The following is a 17,291-nucleotide window of genomic DNA, read 5'->3' as shown; positions in this document are numbered from 1 at the left end:
GACTTTCTGGTTTTGGATGAGTCATCTGCTCTCAAGGCAGCGTACGTAACTTCCTCACTTCAACATATGTTGAGGAGCATCCGGGACGAGACTGCAACTCTTGAGGCAAGTCATTCCACAGACACTTTCGAATATCAGACAACTAATTGAAACATAGACTTGAACAATCATCAACATGGGCCACCTCGTCACGGTAGCGACATGTTCGCTCAACCAGTGGGCTCTGGACGTGAGTCTCTACCCCTCATCACGAGTTGTCGACGATGCTAACTCTGCAACTCTAGTGGGAAGGCAACACTGCTCGCATTATTGAGAGTATCCAAAAGGCCAAGGCCGCCGGAGCCCGACTTCGTGTCGGTCCTGTGAGTCACTCATATCTCTCAGCTTACCCAACCGGCTCCTTCAGTCTTCGGAAATTATTTGCGAAGGAAGTTTTCAGTCAACTAATTCCAACCCAGGAACTCGAAATTTGCGGCTATGGCTGCCTCGACCACCTCCTCGAGCAGGACCTCTACCTGCACTGCTTCGAGATGCTCCGCCGCATCCTGCTCGACGAGTCCTGCCACGACATCCTCCTCGACATCGGCATGCCCGTCCAGCACCGCAACCAGCGCTTCAACTGCCGCGTCCTCTGCCTCAACGGCAAGATCCTCATGATCCGCCCCAAGATGTGGCTCGCCAACGACGGCAACTACCGCGAGATGCGCCACTTCACCCCGTGGATGCACCCGCGCACCACCGAGCAGTACCACCTGCCGCGCATCCTGCAGGACATCCAGGGCGCCACGCACGTCGTCTTCGGCGACGCCGTCGTCTCGACCCCGGACACCTGCTTCGGCGCCGAGACCTGCGAGGAGCTCTTCACCCCCAACGCCCCGCACATCGCCATGTCCCTCGACGGCGTCGAGATCATCACCAACTCCAGCGGCTCCCACTTCACCCTGCAGAAGCTCGACACCCGCCTGCAGCTCATCATGGAGGCCACGCGCAAGAACGGCGGCATCTACCTGTACGCCAACCAGCAGGGCTGCGACGGCGACAGGCTGTACTACGACGGCTCCGCCATGATTCTAGTCAACGGCGATGTTGTGGCGCAGGGGTCGCAGTTCAGCTTGAACGATGTCGAGGTCATCACTGCGACGGTGGACTTGGAGGAGGTGCGGGCCTACCGCTCTGCGATCTCTCGCGGTCTGCAGGCTGCGCGGTCTGATGCCAAGTACGAGAGGATCCAGACTTCTTTCGAGCTCAGCTCTGAGGACGACGATGCGGACGTCGAAAAGCGCCCTTCGCCTCCTATCAAGCCCAAGTTCTACTCTGTCGAGGAGGAGATTGCGCAGTGTGCTGGATGCTATCTTTGGGATGTAAGGTCACCAGCATCTCTTGCCTGTGCGAAGCTGACAGCTCCCAGTATCTCCGTCGGTCTGGAACAGCAGGATATCTCGTTCCACTCAGTGGTGGCATCGACTCCTGCGCAACCGCAAGTACGTCTCCTTCGCCCCTTATTCCAACACCAACTAACCCATCGTAGCAATCGTATTTTCCATGTGCCGCATCGTGATGAAGGCTGTCGAAGAGGGCAACGCCCAGGTAATCAAAGACGTAAAGCGCATCGCCAAGTACGAAGGCGACGGTGTTCTCCCCAAGACGCCACAGGCCCTCTGCAACCAGGTCTTTTCAACCATCTACATGGGCATGAGGGAACAGAGCTCTGCCGAGACCCGCGGACGTGCAAAGGACCTCGCCGAGGCCATTGGCAGCTACCACATCAACCTCGACATCGACGAGATCTACCAGGCGCAGAAGAACCTCCTCAAGGCCACAAACAACTTTGAGCCCAAGTTCAAGGTCGAGGGCGGCACAGTCCAGGAGAACCTGATGCTGCAGTGTCTTCAGGCGAGAATTCGTATGGTGACGGCGTACGAGTACGGACAGATTCTTCCCACAGCCAGAGGCCGCCCTGGTGGTGGTGGCTTGCTCGTTTTGGGCAGTGCCAACGTCGGCGAGTCTTTGAGAGGATACTTCACCAAGTAAGCGACTCGGACAACGTAAGCACTGACGTTGATGTACTGACATTAGCATAGATATGATTGCTCCAGTAAGAACGCCCATCATTGAGCCTCTCAAGGAGGCTTTGGGCACTAACCCGCGCAAATTGCTGAATACGCGGGTCCCGCCCCTGACAAGGACACACACTGACACACACCCTTACAGGCGCCGACATCAACCCCATCGGGTCCATCGACAAGTCCGACCTCAAGCGCTTCATCGCCTGGGCCGAGAAGGACTTTGGCATCCCGTGTCTCCACGACTTCCTCACGGCGGTCCCGACTGCGGAACTTGTGAGTCCCAATCTTTCCTCCCACTTCCCTCACACCGAGGCTGCCTCCCCCCATACCTGTACAGAGGAGCAGTTCCCACTCACACGCACCCCCATAGGAACCCATCTCGGAGACGTACGTCCAGAGCGACGAGGTCGACATGGGCATGACATACCCGGAGCTCACCATCATGGGCCGCCTCCGCAAGGTCAACAAGCTGGGCCCCTACGGCATGTTCCAGCGCCTCGTCCACGACTGGGACGAACACCGTGAGCGTGCACCGGATGATGAGGCACCGCTTTACAACCCGAGACAGACGGCCGAGAAGGTCAAGAAGTTCTTCCACTTTTACGCAATCAACCGTGAGTCTAGTCCGCACATTTCATAAAGACAAGAGAAGTGACTAACGACGACGGGAACAGGACACAAGATGACGACGCTCACACCATCCTTACACTGCAACGACTACTGTAAGTCCTCTTTGTACCGTCCAATCGGGTCAAGAGCATTTCCGCTGACTTCCCAAACCCCAAAAATAGCCCCCGACGACAACAGATTTGACCTCCGCCCGTTCCTCTACCCTCCCTTCTGGAAGAGCTGGAGTTTCAAGAAGATTGACATGGAGCTGGAGAAGATTGAGAAGAGGCAGGCCAAGAAGAAGGCGGCGGCGACGGCGTAAGTGTATAGACTAAGCCCGCGGGTCCCACTTCCCGCATAGAAGTTCGGACTGTACATAGAGTGGAACTCTCTCAACTCTGTGATTGCTCCGTAGAGGTTGTAGTAGATCGGTACTCTAATAAGACCCGAATACCGAAAAGAGTTCGGCCCCGAACCGCGGCACAGTGCCTCAGTGATGGAGCTCGCTTCTTTCAATTGTCTTTTTCTAGAACGCGCGTAAGGGGAGGCTGCAATTAGTCTAAGTCGACGTTGATCTCAACTTTACGCTCCCACATTCCGCCTAACCCAACCATTCCTTGTCGTCAATTTACCCCAGTTTTGAGGCTGTAGTGTGCTGTCGTGTAGTGTATGTAAAAGTGACCGGGATGTAGGGCGCGGGAAGTAAGGGGTGTAAAAAAGCTTACGACTTCAGATCCAACGTCGATCTAAGGATGAGCAGAAAAAAAACTCCCCGTGAACCAATCAACTTGCGCACAATGTAAGCCTGTAATGCCACGGATTCCGCGGGGTGGCCAGGATTGATATTAAACACCAGAAAAAACCCACGATCTGATGAGAATTTGCGGCGTGGTGGTTGGCTCGCATTTGCCCCAGATTCGCTTCGTGGCAGTGTAATCTGGGGCAAATGCGAACCAACCACAACCGACTCGTTTGACGTTTTCGGGACATTGTTGACGACGTGAATGCTTCTTTTGACGATATTCATAGGATGTCAAAAGCTTTAGCCTCGACTGCCAAGACTTTTAAGATCCACGGGAAGGAGTTTGCTTGTTTCTCGATGTGGCGTTCGTCCGGATGGGCAATCCACTTGACGAGAAAGAATGGATGAACCTCTGGGATTCTAGAGCATGAAGGGACGCAGTCAGTGACGACGACGGGTGACGCATAGCGGGATGAAGACGTCAAGCGAAGGGGCGCTGCAGTTTTTTTCTTTCCCTTTCGTGATGGAGGAGGAAAGGGGTGAATGGATAGGGGAGCGGAGGCTCCGATGATGAAGTTGGAAAGGGCCAAAAGAATCACTTATAAGAAGATGATGATTCCAGCCTCGAAAGGAATCTTGAAAGGAGAGATCACCAAGCCAGCCTGGATCAACAAGACTTCAGCCTAGCAAACACTCTCATTCAACAGATCACTCTCTCACAATCTTTACAAAAACACCAAGAAACAACATCTTCACCACTCTTTCCAACAAGATGCATTCCTCCGTCCTCCTTCTCCTGACTTCGGTCATGCTCGGCGCCGCCCACCCGGGCCACCACGAGGAGTCCCACCCGGCGCTCCTCGCCGCCCGCCACGAGCACCACGGCCTCGCCCGCCGCGGCCTCGAGAACTGCGTCAACACCAAGGCCTACCGCGACCTCCAGGCCCGCGCCATGGTCCGCCGCGCCCAGACGATCGACTACCACCGCGCCATCCGCAAGGCCAAGCGCGACGTCGACTCTGCCGGCACCGGCCACAACCAGACCTCGCTCCACGTCGGCATCGACACGTCCACCCCGTCCGCCGACATCTTCGGCTCCAACCACACCTGCATCCTCAACCCGGAGGGCGAGATCGGCCCCTTCTGGGTCAAGGGCGAGCACATCCGCTCCGACCTCCGCGACGGCGAGCCCGGCGTCGACGTCGTCCTCGACGGCCAGTTCATCGACGTCGAGACCTGCGAGCCCATCACCGACCTCTACTGGGACCTGTGGAACTGCAACGCCACGGGTATCTACTCGGGCGTCCAGGAGAGCTCCAACGGCAACGGCGACGACGCCTCCAACCTCAACAAGACGGCCCTCCGCGGCGTCCAGAAGACCGACAACGACGGCGTCGTCCAGTTCACCACCATCTTCCCGGGCCACTACTCCGGCCGCGCCACCCACCACCACATGGTCGCCTTCCTCGACGCCACCGTCCTGCCCAACAACACCCTCTCCTCCACCCACGCCGCCCACATCGGCCAGCTCTTCTGGGACCAGGACCTCGTCGAGGCCGTCGAGGCCCTCGCCCCCTACAACACCAACACCGTCGAGATCACCCTCAACAGCGACGACCACGTCGTCGGCGACGAGCTCGGCAGCAACGCTGATTCCGACCCCTTCTTCCAGTACGCCTACCTCGGCGATGACGTCGCCGAGGGCATCTTCGGCTGGATCACCATCGGCATCAACCGCACCGCCAGCTACGACACCAGCTACAGCTTCGAGTACACCTCCTCCGGCGGCGTCGCCGTCGAGAACTCCGGCTCCGGCGGTGTTGGCGGCGATGCCCCCAGCGGCGCCCCCAGCGGCACCGGTTTCCCTAGCGGCTCCGGAGCTCCCCCTGCTGCTACCTCCACCTCTGCTTAAAAAGGGGCTTCGTGTGAGTGTGAGTGTGTAGGGGTGCTCCGGTGATGGAGCTCAGCACGAATGCGTCGGTGATACAGACGTATGTGCATGAGATATGAGGACTTATCAACCACCGCGCGTCGGCTTCGGACGTGCTTTCGGTTGCATATTTTACAGGATTGAAAAAGCCATTATGCGTCGGCGCGGACGTATTTGGCTCCATGATGATCAAGATACCCATACCCTGTTATTTTCAAGCGTTTCCTTACTCCTTTTTCCTATGTATAGAGATATTTCAATACAAAATCCTGCTAGGGAATTTTCCACAAACTGCTGGCCTTGAATGTGTGTCTGTAATCTTTCTTGCCTTCAAATGTTTGATTCTGTCCAAGTGCGAGGAATATCACTGTTGCCATTACAGTTTAATCGCGAAAGCTTCTGGCTGAGGGCTCGGGGAATCTCAATTGAAGGGGAAACCATGCTGACTTCGTTGACATTTAGATGGGGGCTAAGGTATGGAGGGTAGGATCAACGTATCAACATCAAGTAAGCAGACATTATGAGCAGCAGTCTGACATCATCCATTCCCTCTTTGGAAGTTTCGTATTTTGAATTCTTGGCTTGGAGTTCTACTCCTCATTAACCCAATTGTACTAAAGAAAACAGAAATCTCTAATAGTCGTCCGGGGCTAACTTCGGAAACAGTATCTCACCTCCACCATTGGGCCCACAATGTCGCAGCCTTCTTTGGCTCAAGTTGTGCGGAGAGTCGCTCGGGAATACGGATTGCAGACGAGAAACAAAGCACGCAACATGGGTGAAGCTCCGGACTTACAAACATTTTGGTACGAGGGGGAACCGGAAAAGCTGCGATGCCTCGTGTGTGGCGAGTCTTTCCTCCAAGATGCCCTTGTACGGACCTTCAAAGTGTCGGCAATCACCAGTGACCGAGACGTATCTCAGCGATGTAGCAGAGTCGTCGAATCACATCTCGGAGTGGAAATATTGCTGTTCGATAGGCACCTTCACTGTCTCCTGAACGCAGGTGTACCCATGATCACGGTGTCTCACGTCTGGGACCCCCAGATCTCGGCCATTCAGCAGCAACACCGCTTCTCACCCCAGACTCTACAAGTCAGGCACCTCGCAATCGAGAACCCGGTCCGAATCTTTACCAACATTGAGAAAGATCCCCAGTTCCCGCCAGACTCAGAGCTCTGGCACGACTATTTCAGCGTTCCTCAATGGACGGACCAGCTGAAAAGTCGAATCCTCCTGACCATTCACAGGATCTTTGAAGAGGCCCATACAACCATCATCCACTTTGACGGTCTCACTCTGGCAGTCGTCGACAAGCTACATCGTGGAAGGACCTCTCATGAACGTCTGAGCGGTCTGACTGGAGTTTGCAACGAGAAGTGGTTCACGCGTATGTGGACCGCCATGGAGTTCGTGCGGAGCCGGTCAGTCCGGATGATGACGAGCGACTTCCAGCTTGTGCAAGGCGACGACGGGACTGACCCAGCGTTTCTCGGAAAACTTCAGCAAGTCTGGGGGAGGGAGGTTGAGGCTCACGGTGGCGACGTATGGGGCTTGGAGGACAGCGTCGGGATGCGAACGTCGGAAAACCTGGTACCGTGGAACCTGGGGCCGTTGCAGCAAGTCAGATCTCTCCATCGAACAAATTTCGCAATGGCGTTTGCCCTGTTGTCGAAACGGGGCTGCCGTGACGAGATGGACTTCTTGCATGGACTTCGCGGTATTACACAGAGCGACTACGAGGAGCCTCCGGGGCCAAACTTCCGGCGGGGGTATCTTCATGTCGCTTGGCTTTGCCTCCTTGCGGGAGACTACAGCCCCCTTTTCATGACGCCAAATCTCCCCATGCCCGAGCCACCTCAAGAGGCAAACATGTTTACGTGCTACAATGATGTGTGGACGTGGGGGATGGGTGAGGTCGTCTCACCTCCGGACCATATACCCGAGATTTCCATCGACAGTTCCCACGAGGATGCTATTCGCGCCAGGCTCCAGCCTATTGGCATCGTTAGTATGCTTTCCGAATCGTCGTGGTACTCTCCGCTCGACCAGTTCGCCGCTTGCGCTGAAATGACCTTGGCGCAGACGGGCCCCGACCTGAACGACTTCGTGGCCACCCTCGGAACCAGATTGTTCGGAGAAGACACGAACAGCATCATGCAGCACATTGAGAATCATGGCACCGCTCGAGACCTTGAGAGTATGCTCATGAGCCAATATACCCGCAGCGAATGGCGTCCAGACTGGCGGGTGGAAACCCTCGGCCTCGGAGGGACAGACGCAATCATGTGGCTCGCCGAGGCTCTACACCTCACTGGCATCGTAGACGGAGTGGTACAGAACCGGCTCGGACTCATGTTCGCGCATGCCGGCACGGTCCACAACAAGCCACACTCGAAGATTGTATCCGTGACTTGCACACGTTGTCATAAGACATCTCTATTCCGTGCGGGACTCTTCGCGCCCGCTAACGAGGTTCGGCTCGCGCGAGCGTGGAGGATCCCTGGGCTGCAGTACCAGATGGCACTTAAAAACGGGATGGCCGTGCTTGAGAAGGATGGCCGTGTTCTGGGGAGGATGATTTGGGCCACGCCAGCGTGTGAATGTGTGGGAACGGAGATGGTGGAGTTGAGGATGCCAGATTTGCCGAACCCACAACCTTACAACTCTGGTAAGAGAGCTCAGTCATGCTAAACAGGCGGCTATTAGATAGGTACAGTGCCTGGCTACTATGCGCTTAGCCCAATCTTCGGGTTTCCATGACTCTTGAGCAAACGCTTTCACGCAAATTCACACAGACCATCGTCCCGTCATTATATTTAAACAAAAAAATACGATCTAAAGTCAGCATTGCAGATTTTGTCTCGCGGTTTGTATCGAAGGATCCTTATATAGGACTCTTTGCAGACTTCAGTCCATTCTCATAATTCTTCTGAATTACTATGAACCAAATTGGACCCTTGTGAAAGTATGTAAGAGACTCCTGGCACCCTCACATTATTGCTATTGTCCATCTTTGGCCTGTTTCACAATAATTTTGGAAGGTCCAGCTGATTTTCGTACCACATGGGCATTAATAATCTAAAGATATTTGCGTAACTGAGTTTTCTTTTCTCATACTTGCAGAAATTCATGAAAGTGAGGGCCTTTTTTTTCCCCTACCTCTTTCACACTATCACCAAGTATACCAGTACCCCTGACTTGTCATAGAGTGGAAATCTTTTTGACAGGACTCGCCGAGTGACTCATGATTAACCGTCCGGCCCCACGGCGGCGCCCCCGGTTAACCGAGCGCCCGGGCCCGAAGCACGGTGCAAGACTCGGGGCCCGGATTTCACGGAACCCCGGAGCGGAAGAAAGCATCAGACATACTTTGTCGAGATCAATAAACAGTCGCTAAGTTGAATACATATAAGCCGCTTGTTGATAATATTAAGTTTCCATCTTTTCTCGTCTGCCTGGCTACACGACTTGGTTTTGCCGCTGTCAACTCACCTGCCAATTGCAACGTATCACTCAATCCTTCACCTCAAGTGTTCCCGTTCTGAACTCTAAATTGCAGTAAACATGGACAAAGAGAAGGTCACGAACTTCATGCTCATCCTGGGGCTGATGCAAGATCAGATATCAGAGATCCATCAGCGTGCCCAGGCAAGCCAGAATTACGCGGAAGAGCTGCTGAGTGCCTTGTACCCGGCGAACGTCTTTTTGCCTGAGACTGCCGGTTACTCTTCCTGGATCAACAAGTATTTGTTAGTCTCACGCGGTCATTATAATTACCATCACTCGGTCTCCAAACATCTCCCATTGCCTTGCTGACTTTCAACAGTGGTTCCCGGCCGCGCCTGAACGCATCCGCAGTCTTCACCCCGGAGAGCACGGAGCAAGTAGCCTCCTGCGTGAAGATCTTGGAGTTCTTCCAGAGGAAATTTGCTATTCGTGGTCTCGGATTCACCACTCACCCTGGAATGGCTGGTATTGAGGACGGCGTGCTCATTGCCTTGGAGAAGATGAATGACTTGTCACTCAGCTCGTCAGGTGAAGTCGTCAGTCTGGGTCCTGGCAACCACTGGGGCCGAGTCTATGAAACTCTCGAGAGTCAAGGCCTCGCAGTCACTGGAGGAGAGATAGCCGTCGTTGGCATAGCTGGTCTCCTAACTGGAAGTACGTATCCCCCTGCCCCCTTGCCTGAAGTCTTCCTCTTTTCGTTTTGTCTGCTTGCTTCGAATGAGATTTTAAGAATCAAGAGGAGAAGATCTCTGACCACATTTTCCAGATGGTCTGTCCTACTTCCTCGGCAGCCGTGGTTGGTCCAGCGCCGACGTAACCAATTTTGAGGTCGTCCTCGCAGGTGGAAAAATCGTCAACGCCAACGCCACAGAGAATGCGGATCTCTGGTGGGCTCTCAAGGGGGGCTCTAACAACTTTGGCATCGTCACGCGTTTTGACATGAACACTTTCCCTCTTCCGAACGGTGTCTTTCACGGGCCGCTTTCATACAACCCGAGTCAGGGGGACGCTGCCCTTGGAGCTTTCTATGACATGCAGACCGGGCCTCTCCTGGAGGATCCACACCTCATGGTCACTTGCATGGAGATGATCATACCTACCATCAACCTCGCCATTATCGATCTCATCCCGTTCACGGACAAGCTCGACTTCACTGGTGACTACCCGTCCGCGATCAAGCCTCTTCTGGACATTGAGCCGGTAGCTACAAACATGTCCCGCATAACCCTCACCGCTTTGGCATCGCAGAACATCACCCCTGAGTTCTTGGGTGTCTACACAGCACGGTTAGCAAATTCGTTCAGACTTCGAAAGCAACGTGTGCTAACCAGTCGCTACGTCACAGCATCAATCGTTCAAACATCAACATTAAGGCAGATAAGGAATTGTATCAGGAGATCTCCGCCCTACTTTTCACCTACTATGAATCCTCCGCATTGGAGGGACACACCATCGCCATGTCTTGGAATCCCATCACTCCTTACACCATCTGCGAATCGAACAGGAAGGGTGGCAACCCGGGCGGCTGGCAAGAGATCAACCAGAATTGTAAGTTTATCCATTCACACTAAAACTTGAAGACTGACTATTTGGCCGCACCCAGCCCTCAATTTCAGATCGAACTGGGACAATCCTGCCGACGATGCGACAGCTTTGCAGATGGATGAAGAGTTCATGAGTAAGGTCGCAGAGATGGCCCGCAAGAGAGATGCTCTAATTCCGAATTTGTGGATGAACAATGCTGCGCAAAATGTCGATGTCATGAGAAGCTACGGGGAGGACAATTATCAGAGATTGAGAGCTGTGTCGGACAAGTATGATGCGGAGAAGACGTTCCAGCGGCTCTGCCCTGGGGGCTATAAGCTTGGGGCCTGAGTGATCGGCTGGTGTCCTTCCCTTCAGCGTGGAAGCTGGGTTTTCGTTCCCCGTGTTCCATCAGACACCTATACTATCTGATTTTCACATAAGATGGCCCCCTTTTCTAACATTTGGAAAAGAGCTTATCCTATCTTGTGGATCGATCCTGTTCACTATCAAAATCTCGATGATATCGAACAACAAAGTATATGGATCCCTAATGACGCTGTTGAGCGCAGGTGCAGACACAATGAGTGGATCTTGTGTTCTCGTGACTGCAAGTATGATTCGCAGTGAAAGACCTGTTCATCATAGAACCAAACTTTTTTCCTGCAACTGGAACTCAGAGCGCTCTCAGAGAAAAAGTACATGTCTGTCTTCACTGAGCTATCTTCTCAGTTGTCTCCGCAGTCAGAGATAAAACATCAACAGCCATTCTCAGACGACATCTGAACAATTTCTGACCCATGACTTCTACGCAGTCATGAATGTGAGTATGTATGTCTCGATTAAAGAGGCCCATATTGGTATGTTGGAATTTGAAACTAGAACCATCATTTGAATCTTCTAAGGGTCACCTCCAAAACTGAACTCTGTTTCTCGGAGAAATTCCATCACAGCCTCGTTATTCTGAAGCCAAGACTCCAACTCAAGCTCGTTTCCCACACGGGCCAAAGGCTGTGTTGCGGACGGTCTCCGTTGCGTGGCGTCATTGACCGTCGCTCCTTCAGCTCCCATACTGTCAATCAAGTCAGTGCCAAACCAAGGCGCATCGCTGGCCAGATGCCATTGGCCATCATTCTCCTGCCCCGGCGGCGCGATGCCCAAGGCCTCCAAGAACCAATCCATCTCGGGACCAGCCTTGCCTTGGCCGTTCTGAGGATGTGCGGCGTAGAGCTCGAGATAGCGGACAGCAATATCGTGAAGCGTGTGAAACAGGTGATAGGCCTTGAACGCCGCCTCGGAAATTTGGGCAGCAATTTGGATGGAGGCGGAAAAGTCTCCAAGACGGGCAAGATCCGCTTTGTCCTGCGTCTCAATGACGTGACAAAACATGACAATATACGGCACGAACGGGGCGAATAAGAGAGACCTGGGATGCTTAGCATTCTGATGTTTGAAGACAAGGTCATGGACAAGCACATGAAGGGGTAGTGACCCACCACTGGAAGTACATTGGGAAATAAGAGTTGCCGCTTTTCTTGATGATGCTCACACAGTCTCTATGTCTTTCTAGAGAATCTCGCGCAGCAATGACACATTCCGGGCTGAATGTTGTGGCAGTGCCAACCTGTCGCGGCGCTGCTCGATGGACAAGAGTGAGAAGCGACAGACGCAACGTCTCGTCCGATATGGCATAAAAGTCAATCAGATCTTCTCCCGACTTGTCCTTTGATTCTTGTAACCACCTTCTCTGCGGTAACGTCAGCGAACACAGCTCTGGCGTGATGTTGAGCCTTTAACCTACGTTGGTCTCCTGGGTCGCTTCGTCCAGCTCTTGGAGATCGGACACAAGACGCTGGACGCGAGCTTGTCGCACGTCATCAGGTTGGGTTACCGACTCCGGGCTGTACAGCAACTCGTATATATTCCCCTGGCACCGCGCCATCTCGACCCACAAGACGAAGTAAGCCTGCACTGGCTGCTGATGAGGATCATTCACGGACGGTCTGCTTGTCGTGATGGTCCATTCCGGAATCGTCGACGCGCGGCCCAAACGTAATGACAGGCTTTTGTCAATGAAATAGGTGCTCCAGAAAAGGAATCTCTTCAACTGAGCCTCTTCTTCGTTTTCATGGTGAACGGATACAGCTCGGTGATAGCCGAGTGATTGGCACAGCTCCGATGCCTTTGATGACAGGGACCAAGCCAAAAACGGCTTCGAGAGCTCGATAGAGTGGCAAGCCTGCGCAATGGTTAACAAAAAGCTTTTAGGGCTCATGCAAGATAGGCCTACACCAAATATAAGGGCGACGATTGTCTTCGAGTTTGCAGGCAAGTGTAGCGGTAGACCAGTGAGCGCCGTTTCGAGGTGTGCGCGACATAGATTAGAATACTTGAGGCTTCTCTCCCTCTCCTCCTCCGAGACGATAATGCTGTAGTCCTTAAAAATTGAATGGAGGCCGGCAGTGACAATGATGAAGTCAGCCTCTGAATATTGCTCTGAGAAGTAGACCTCTAGGCATGTTTTTGAAAACTGGTGCAGTGGAAGATACTCGTATATCCAGCCGGTGCCAGCGAGACGTTGGGCTATTCAACGCAACATAAGTCTCGACGTAGATCAGAATTCATAGGGCATCTCGAGGTAAAACTCACATTCAGCAATGCGAATAACCTTGACGGTTTCTTGAATGGGTGGCAGCTCGCTGCCTTGAAAACTTGGCCGGTGAACGGGCCTGGCGTGGGGGTACACTATTTCGTCTGTAACAGCATGTCGTTTGAAGGAGGAGACAATCTGGGAGAGCACTTTGAGGTTTTCTTGCAACTCTCCACCAGGATTCGTACACGATGGGGATTCTCCGCGAGCGACCTTCTGCATAAAGTCGTCTGCGAAGGTAAACTGAGCAGCTAATGATGACTCTCCCTCCATCACCGACGAGGCTTCAAGTCCAGCGTCGGCTGGAAGAGTTCCCGGGCTACCACCTGTAGATGAAAGGGATGCGTGAGAAGTCTGCTCCGCATTGAGTGGGAGTGTCTGTAGCAGACCCACGACTTGTTCTAGTCGACGGTCAATTTGGTCAATCTTCTTCTCGCTAGAGAAGGCAATGACGACCGTGTCAGCACGCTCACGATGCTATAAGCAAGTTGATTATGCCATTCGTATAATCCATAAACAACAGGAGAGGAAATGGGCGGTGATCTGATCGACGCTGACGAGTAACTTCCATTTCCACAATTTCTGTGAGCCAGCTTAGCACTGTGGATATGTGAGCTGCTCAACAATGGATCAGATATCTGGCATTATGTTTTCGATTAGAAATGACTACTTCCTCACCTTTTAAATAGTTTCCGAGGCCAACACTGATGCGAAACACCATCGATAAAAGCCACCATCCGTCCTGCCATCTCCCAACACCGGAACAAATGCATCATCGGGGGCATTTTTGGGTCGCGTCAAGACGAAGCAAAAGCCAGGCACCCAGCTGAGCAAGCAGAATTATCAGGAGAGTGATGTTCAGCATCTGCTCATTCATCGTCCACCCCTGGCCTGCGTAGTCTATCCCGCGCTCATTCACACGAAGTCATCTAACCGCGTGAAAGGATGTAGCTACCAAAAACCTTGTCAAAGCAGGACGCCATGTCTTCCAGGGCAGGAAATACTCAAACTGCACTCAAGGCAACATACATGTACGCTAAAGCAACATCCGCTTGATGCGGACAACTTCGTTTGGGCGCCTTGAGCTTTATGAATGAGGTTAACACATCTGTGCGCGAACAGTTCTTGATCTACCAAGGGTACAAGAACGTACAAAGAATCCATACTTGTAGACACTGGCAGGATGGGAGAAGTGAGATGGCGTCTGGTCACACAAAGAAGCAATCACAGCATGGCGTCAACATTAATCACAGCACTTAAAAAACTTTTTCTTCATAACTGAACATCAATTTACCCGCAAACCGTAATGCAAAGTGGAGGGCCTAACGCGCAAGAGGTATATAAATCCCAACCCGAGGGATGTCCCAAAGTTTCATTTCATTGTGAACCCAGAAAAACCTTTTACAACTCGTCGTGACCGTCCTCCTTAGCCTCCTTGGTCTCCTTAGCCTTCTCGGCCTTCTCGGACTCAGTGGCGGCAGGGGCGGCCTGGCTCTCCTCGGCACCCTCCTCCTTGATGGAGACCTCGGCCTTGTACTTGCCGTTCTCCTTGATGAACTCAATGAGGTCCTCAACAGAGCGGGAGCCAGAGTAGGTAACGGCGTCCTTCTTGGCACCGGCGGGGTAGAGCTTGATGGTGGGGAAGCCCTGGATCTCATCAGGGACGTCGTTGGCGGTAGCGTCAACCTTGGCGATGACAACCTTGTCCTTGTACTCAGACTTGGCGTAGAGCTCACCAAGCTGGTCGTACTTAGGGGCCAGAGCCTTGCAGTGACCGCACCAGGGGGCGTAGAACTCGATCAGGACATCCTTCTTGTCATCAAGGACAACATCCTCGTAGTTCTTGGCGACAACAATGGTGACGGGGCCGTCCTGGGACTCAGGGACGGGCTCAGACTTGATGCTGGGCTCGACCTTGCCGCTGGAGAACTCCTCGACGAACTTGGCGATGTCGTCGTGGGTGATCTTCTTGTCCTGGTCGAAGGGGAACTTCTGGTTCTTGACGGTCTCCTGGATGGCGAAAGAGGGGAACTTGTCGGTCTTGAGGTTCAGGTTGCCGGCGTGGGCACCGAAAGCCTTAGCGTCAATGGTGGCGAAGTTGATCTTGCCGCGGTACTTCTCGGCGATGGGCTTCAGCTCCTTGCCAAGCTCCTCACGCTCCTCGGGGGTCTCGGCGAAGATGTAGGCGAGGGGGATGCCGGCGGACATGTAGCCGGAGTAGGTCTCAGGGCCGACCTCGCCGATGAGGGGAGTGGCGGCGGTCTGGGCGAAGCTCTCAATGGCCTCGGCGTCGAACTTCTCAGTGAAGGTAGCCTTGCCCTCGTCGAAAGACTTGTAGAGGACAATGGCGGGGGCCTTGACGCCCTCAGCCTCGGCAACAGCAGCGTCGTTGACGCCACCGAAGAGGTAGGTGTCACGGTGCTTCTCAGCGACCTTGGTGAAGGTCTCGTTGGAGGCCTTGTCGGAGGCGTCGATGTAGGCGACGAGGACAACCTTGTCGGCGGTCTTGAACTCGTCGAGGGTGTCCTTGGTCAGGATGGAGACGGCAGGCAGGGACTGCTTGACCATGTAGGAGGTAATGGCAGCAGCCTTGCGCTGGCCGGAGTAGGGAGAGATGCTCTCGGGGCCACGGAAGACCTTGAGGGTGGGGTAGCCCTCAACGCCGTACTCCTGGCAGAGGTCGGCCTCCTCAGTGCAGTCGACCTTGACGAGCTTGATGTTCTTCTCCTTGAGGGAGGTGGCAGCCTCCTCGTACTCGGGGGCGAGGGCCTTGCAGTGACCGCACCAGGGAGCGAAGACTGAAAGATGAGAGTCAGTTCGTGCTGGATCGCAAGCGTTTTGGATCGCGGGTTACTCACACTCAGCAAGAACCAGGTCGTTGGTCTTGATGAAGTCGTTGAAGTCATCCTTCTTCAACTGGGTGACATCGCTGGCGGAAACCGCGGCGGCGGCGGCCAAGAGGCCGAAGGCAACACGCTTGCAAAACATTTTGACCCTGAAGCAGGATTGTTAGTATTCCGTAAAGTGGAATGACGAAGCTCAAAAGGTCGCTGGTGAAGATTTTGTGTGGCGTGGCGGAAGGGAGAAGGCGGTCGGCGGCAGCTTTCACGATAGCTGTCCTTTGCGACCGTTTGGTGAAGGTGGAGGTAGTGGGGAGCTTCAAACGTCGAGCTCGATATGGAGAGTGAGATGGGATTGGGAGAGCTGCTTACCTTTCTTGACCTGAAGAAAATGAACAGTGAGGAAGGAAAAATTCACGCTTGAGAGGGAGGCGAACAAGTCGGGCTCCAGAAGGGTGTGAATGGGAAGAGGTTCTGTCTTAAGTAGGAAGTGGAGGGAAGAGCCAGCTGGAGGTTTTCTGGTCAAGATTTCGGACCATGGATTTCCAAAGGGCAATTGAGAACAGGTGTCCCTTTTTCCAGGAACCGCCGTCAGCTCATGCGTTCACTAAGGCGGCGGCGGTTGTCTGTGTGGGTTAGCGGATTGGGGGACACCTTGACTTGACACCCCTCTGGCGGTGGGCGCATGTATCCGGAAGTACCGACACGAGTCATTTTTGCGTTGAGATACAAATTGGGGGCGGGCAGCTACTTACCCCAATCCACAGGCAGCCCGTGCTCTCGTGGTGCTTCTCCCTCCGTCGTGAGGGGCAAATCGGCCACTCACCCCTCCACTCCCTTCCTCTTTCTGCACGCCGTTCAGGTAAGGCAGGTACTCCCCCACCGTTCGGCCGCCTGGAAGCAACTTACGGTGAATTGATAATGCAATCAACCACTCTGACCCAGGCGTAACGTACACGGCAAGGTGAGGAAGGAAAGATCCAACCTACCCAATGCTTCAAACAGGCTACGGCTGGACACCTGCCTAAGGTAGCTGCGTTGGAGGCGAGTGCCTGGCCTGGGCTGTGAAGACCAAGACCACGGCCGTTGCTGAACCAGGTAAGCTCGGCATATTATCATTTTCAGTCTTCCGTGCCTGTCCCTTGCTCGCCTTGTCTGTCTCCGGTCCGTCTGCCTTACGAGGTGTCGGTGGGGAGAAGTCCAAGTTCAAATTGATTGCCAATCATATTCAAGTCGAGTCAAAATGATTGCTTGCTTGACCCAGAGGCAAACGCTCGAACCTGTACTATGCGGGCGGCCATTGCGATTGCCATGCCATTGACTGTTGGTAGTTGCACCCCTATTCTGCACATTCCGACTTGCGTCTGGGCGGTCCTCTGAGACAATCATCGTTGGATGGCACAGCTTCCCCTCAGCCCGT

General features: G+C 53.8%; 5 protein-coding genes across 5 annotated transcripts; 3 read left to right on the top strand and 2 right to left on the bottom strand.

The window, feature by feature from the left end:
- Positions 1 to 175: 175 nt before the first annotated feature.
- Positions 176 to 2,997, top strand: QNS1 (Glutamine-dependent NAD(+) synthetase; the record flags this gene model as incomplete). The annotated part of the gene is made up of 10 exons (XM_036632714.1): positions 176 to 229; positions 285 to 362; positions 459 to 1,361; positions 1,409 to 1,481; positions 1,529 to 2,027; positions 2,082 to 2,095; positions 2,212 to 2,339; positions 2,437 to 2,680; positions 2,741 to 2,788; positions 2,858 to 2,997. 10 exons carry the CDS (start codon positions 176 to 178, stop codon positions 2,995 to 2,997), a joined length of 2,181 nt encoding a protein of 726 aa, XP_036502695.1.
- Positions 2,998 to 4,189: 1,192 nt separating this feature from the next.
- CGCS363_v000864 (uncharacterized protein) lies at positions 4,190 to 5,329 on the top strand (the record flags this gene model as incomplete). Its single annotated transcript, XM_036632713.1, has 1 exon — positions 4,190 to 5,329. The coding sequence occupies one exon, from the start codon at positions 4,190 to 4,192 to the stop codon at positions 5,327 to 5,329; it is 1,140 nt and encodes a 379-aa protein (XP_036502694.1).
- Positions 5,330 to 8,914: 3,585 nt separating this feature from the next.
- sol5-6 (Bifunctional solanapyrone synthase) lies at positions 8,915 to 10,732 on the top strand (the record flags this gene model as incomplete). Its single annotated transcript, XM_036632712.1, has 5 exons — positions 8,915 to 9,099; positions 9,177 to 9,511; positions 9,624 to 10,143; positions 10,203 to 10,405; positions 10,461 to 10,732. 5 exons carry the CDS (start codon positions 8,915 to 8,917, stop codon positions 10,730 to 10,732), a joined length of 1,515 nt encoding a protein of 504 aa, XP_036502693.1.
- Positions 10,733 to 11,281: 549 nt separating this feature from the next.
- Positions 11,282 to 13,304, bottom strand: CGCS363_v000862 (putative transcriptional regulatory protein; the record flags this gene model as incomplete). The annotated part of the gene is made up of 5 exons (XM_036632711.1): positions 11,282 to 11,807; positions 11,878 to 12,128; positions 12,183 to 12,620; positions 12,672 to 12,964; positions 13,031 to 13,304. The coding sequence occupies 5 exons, from the start codon at positions 13,302 to 13,304 to the stop codon at positions 11,282 to 11,284; spliced, it is 1,782 nt and encodes a 593-aa protein (XP_036502692.1).
- A 1,128-nt stretch (positions 13,305 to 14,432) lies between these two features.
- On the bottom strand, positions 14,433 to 16,019 carry PDI-1 (Protein disulfide-isomerase; the record flags this gene model as incomplete). The annotated part of the gene is made up of 2 exons (XM_036632710.1): positions 14,433 to 15,829; positions 15,890 to 16,019. The coding sequence occupies 2 exons, from the start codon at positions 16,017 to 16,019 to the stop codon at positions 14,433 to 14,435; spliced, it is 1,527 nt and encodes a 508-aa protein (XP_036502691.1).
- Between the last annotated feature and the right edge of the window lie 1,272 nt (positions 16,020 to 17,291).

Source organism: Colletotrichum siamense, assembly GCF_013390195.1.
Source record: "Colletotrichum siamense strain Cg363 chromosome Unknown KSG_Cg363_contig01, whole genome shotgun sequence".
In the NCBI taxonomy this organism is placed as follows: domain Eukaryota; kingdom Fungi; phylum Ascomycota; class Sordariomycetes; order Glomerellales; family Glomerellaceae; genus Colletotrichum; species Colletotrichum siamense.
Note: the sequence above shows the minus strand (reverse complement) of the source record. Positions and strands in the feature narration are given on the sequence as shown.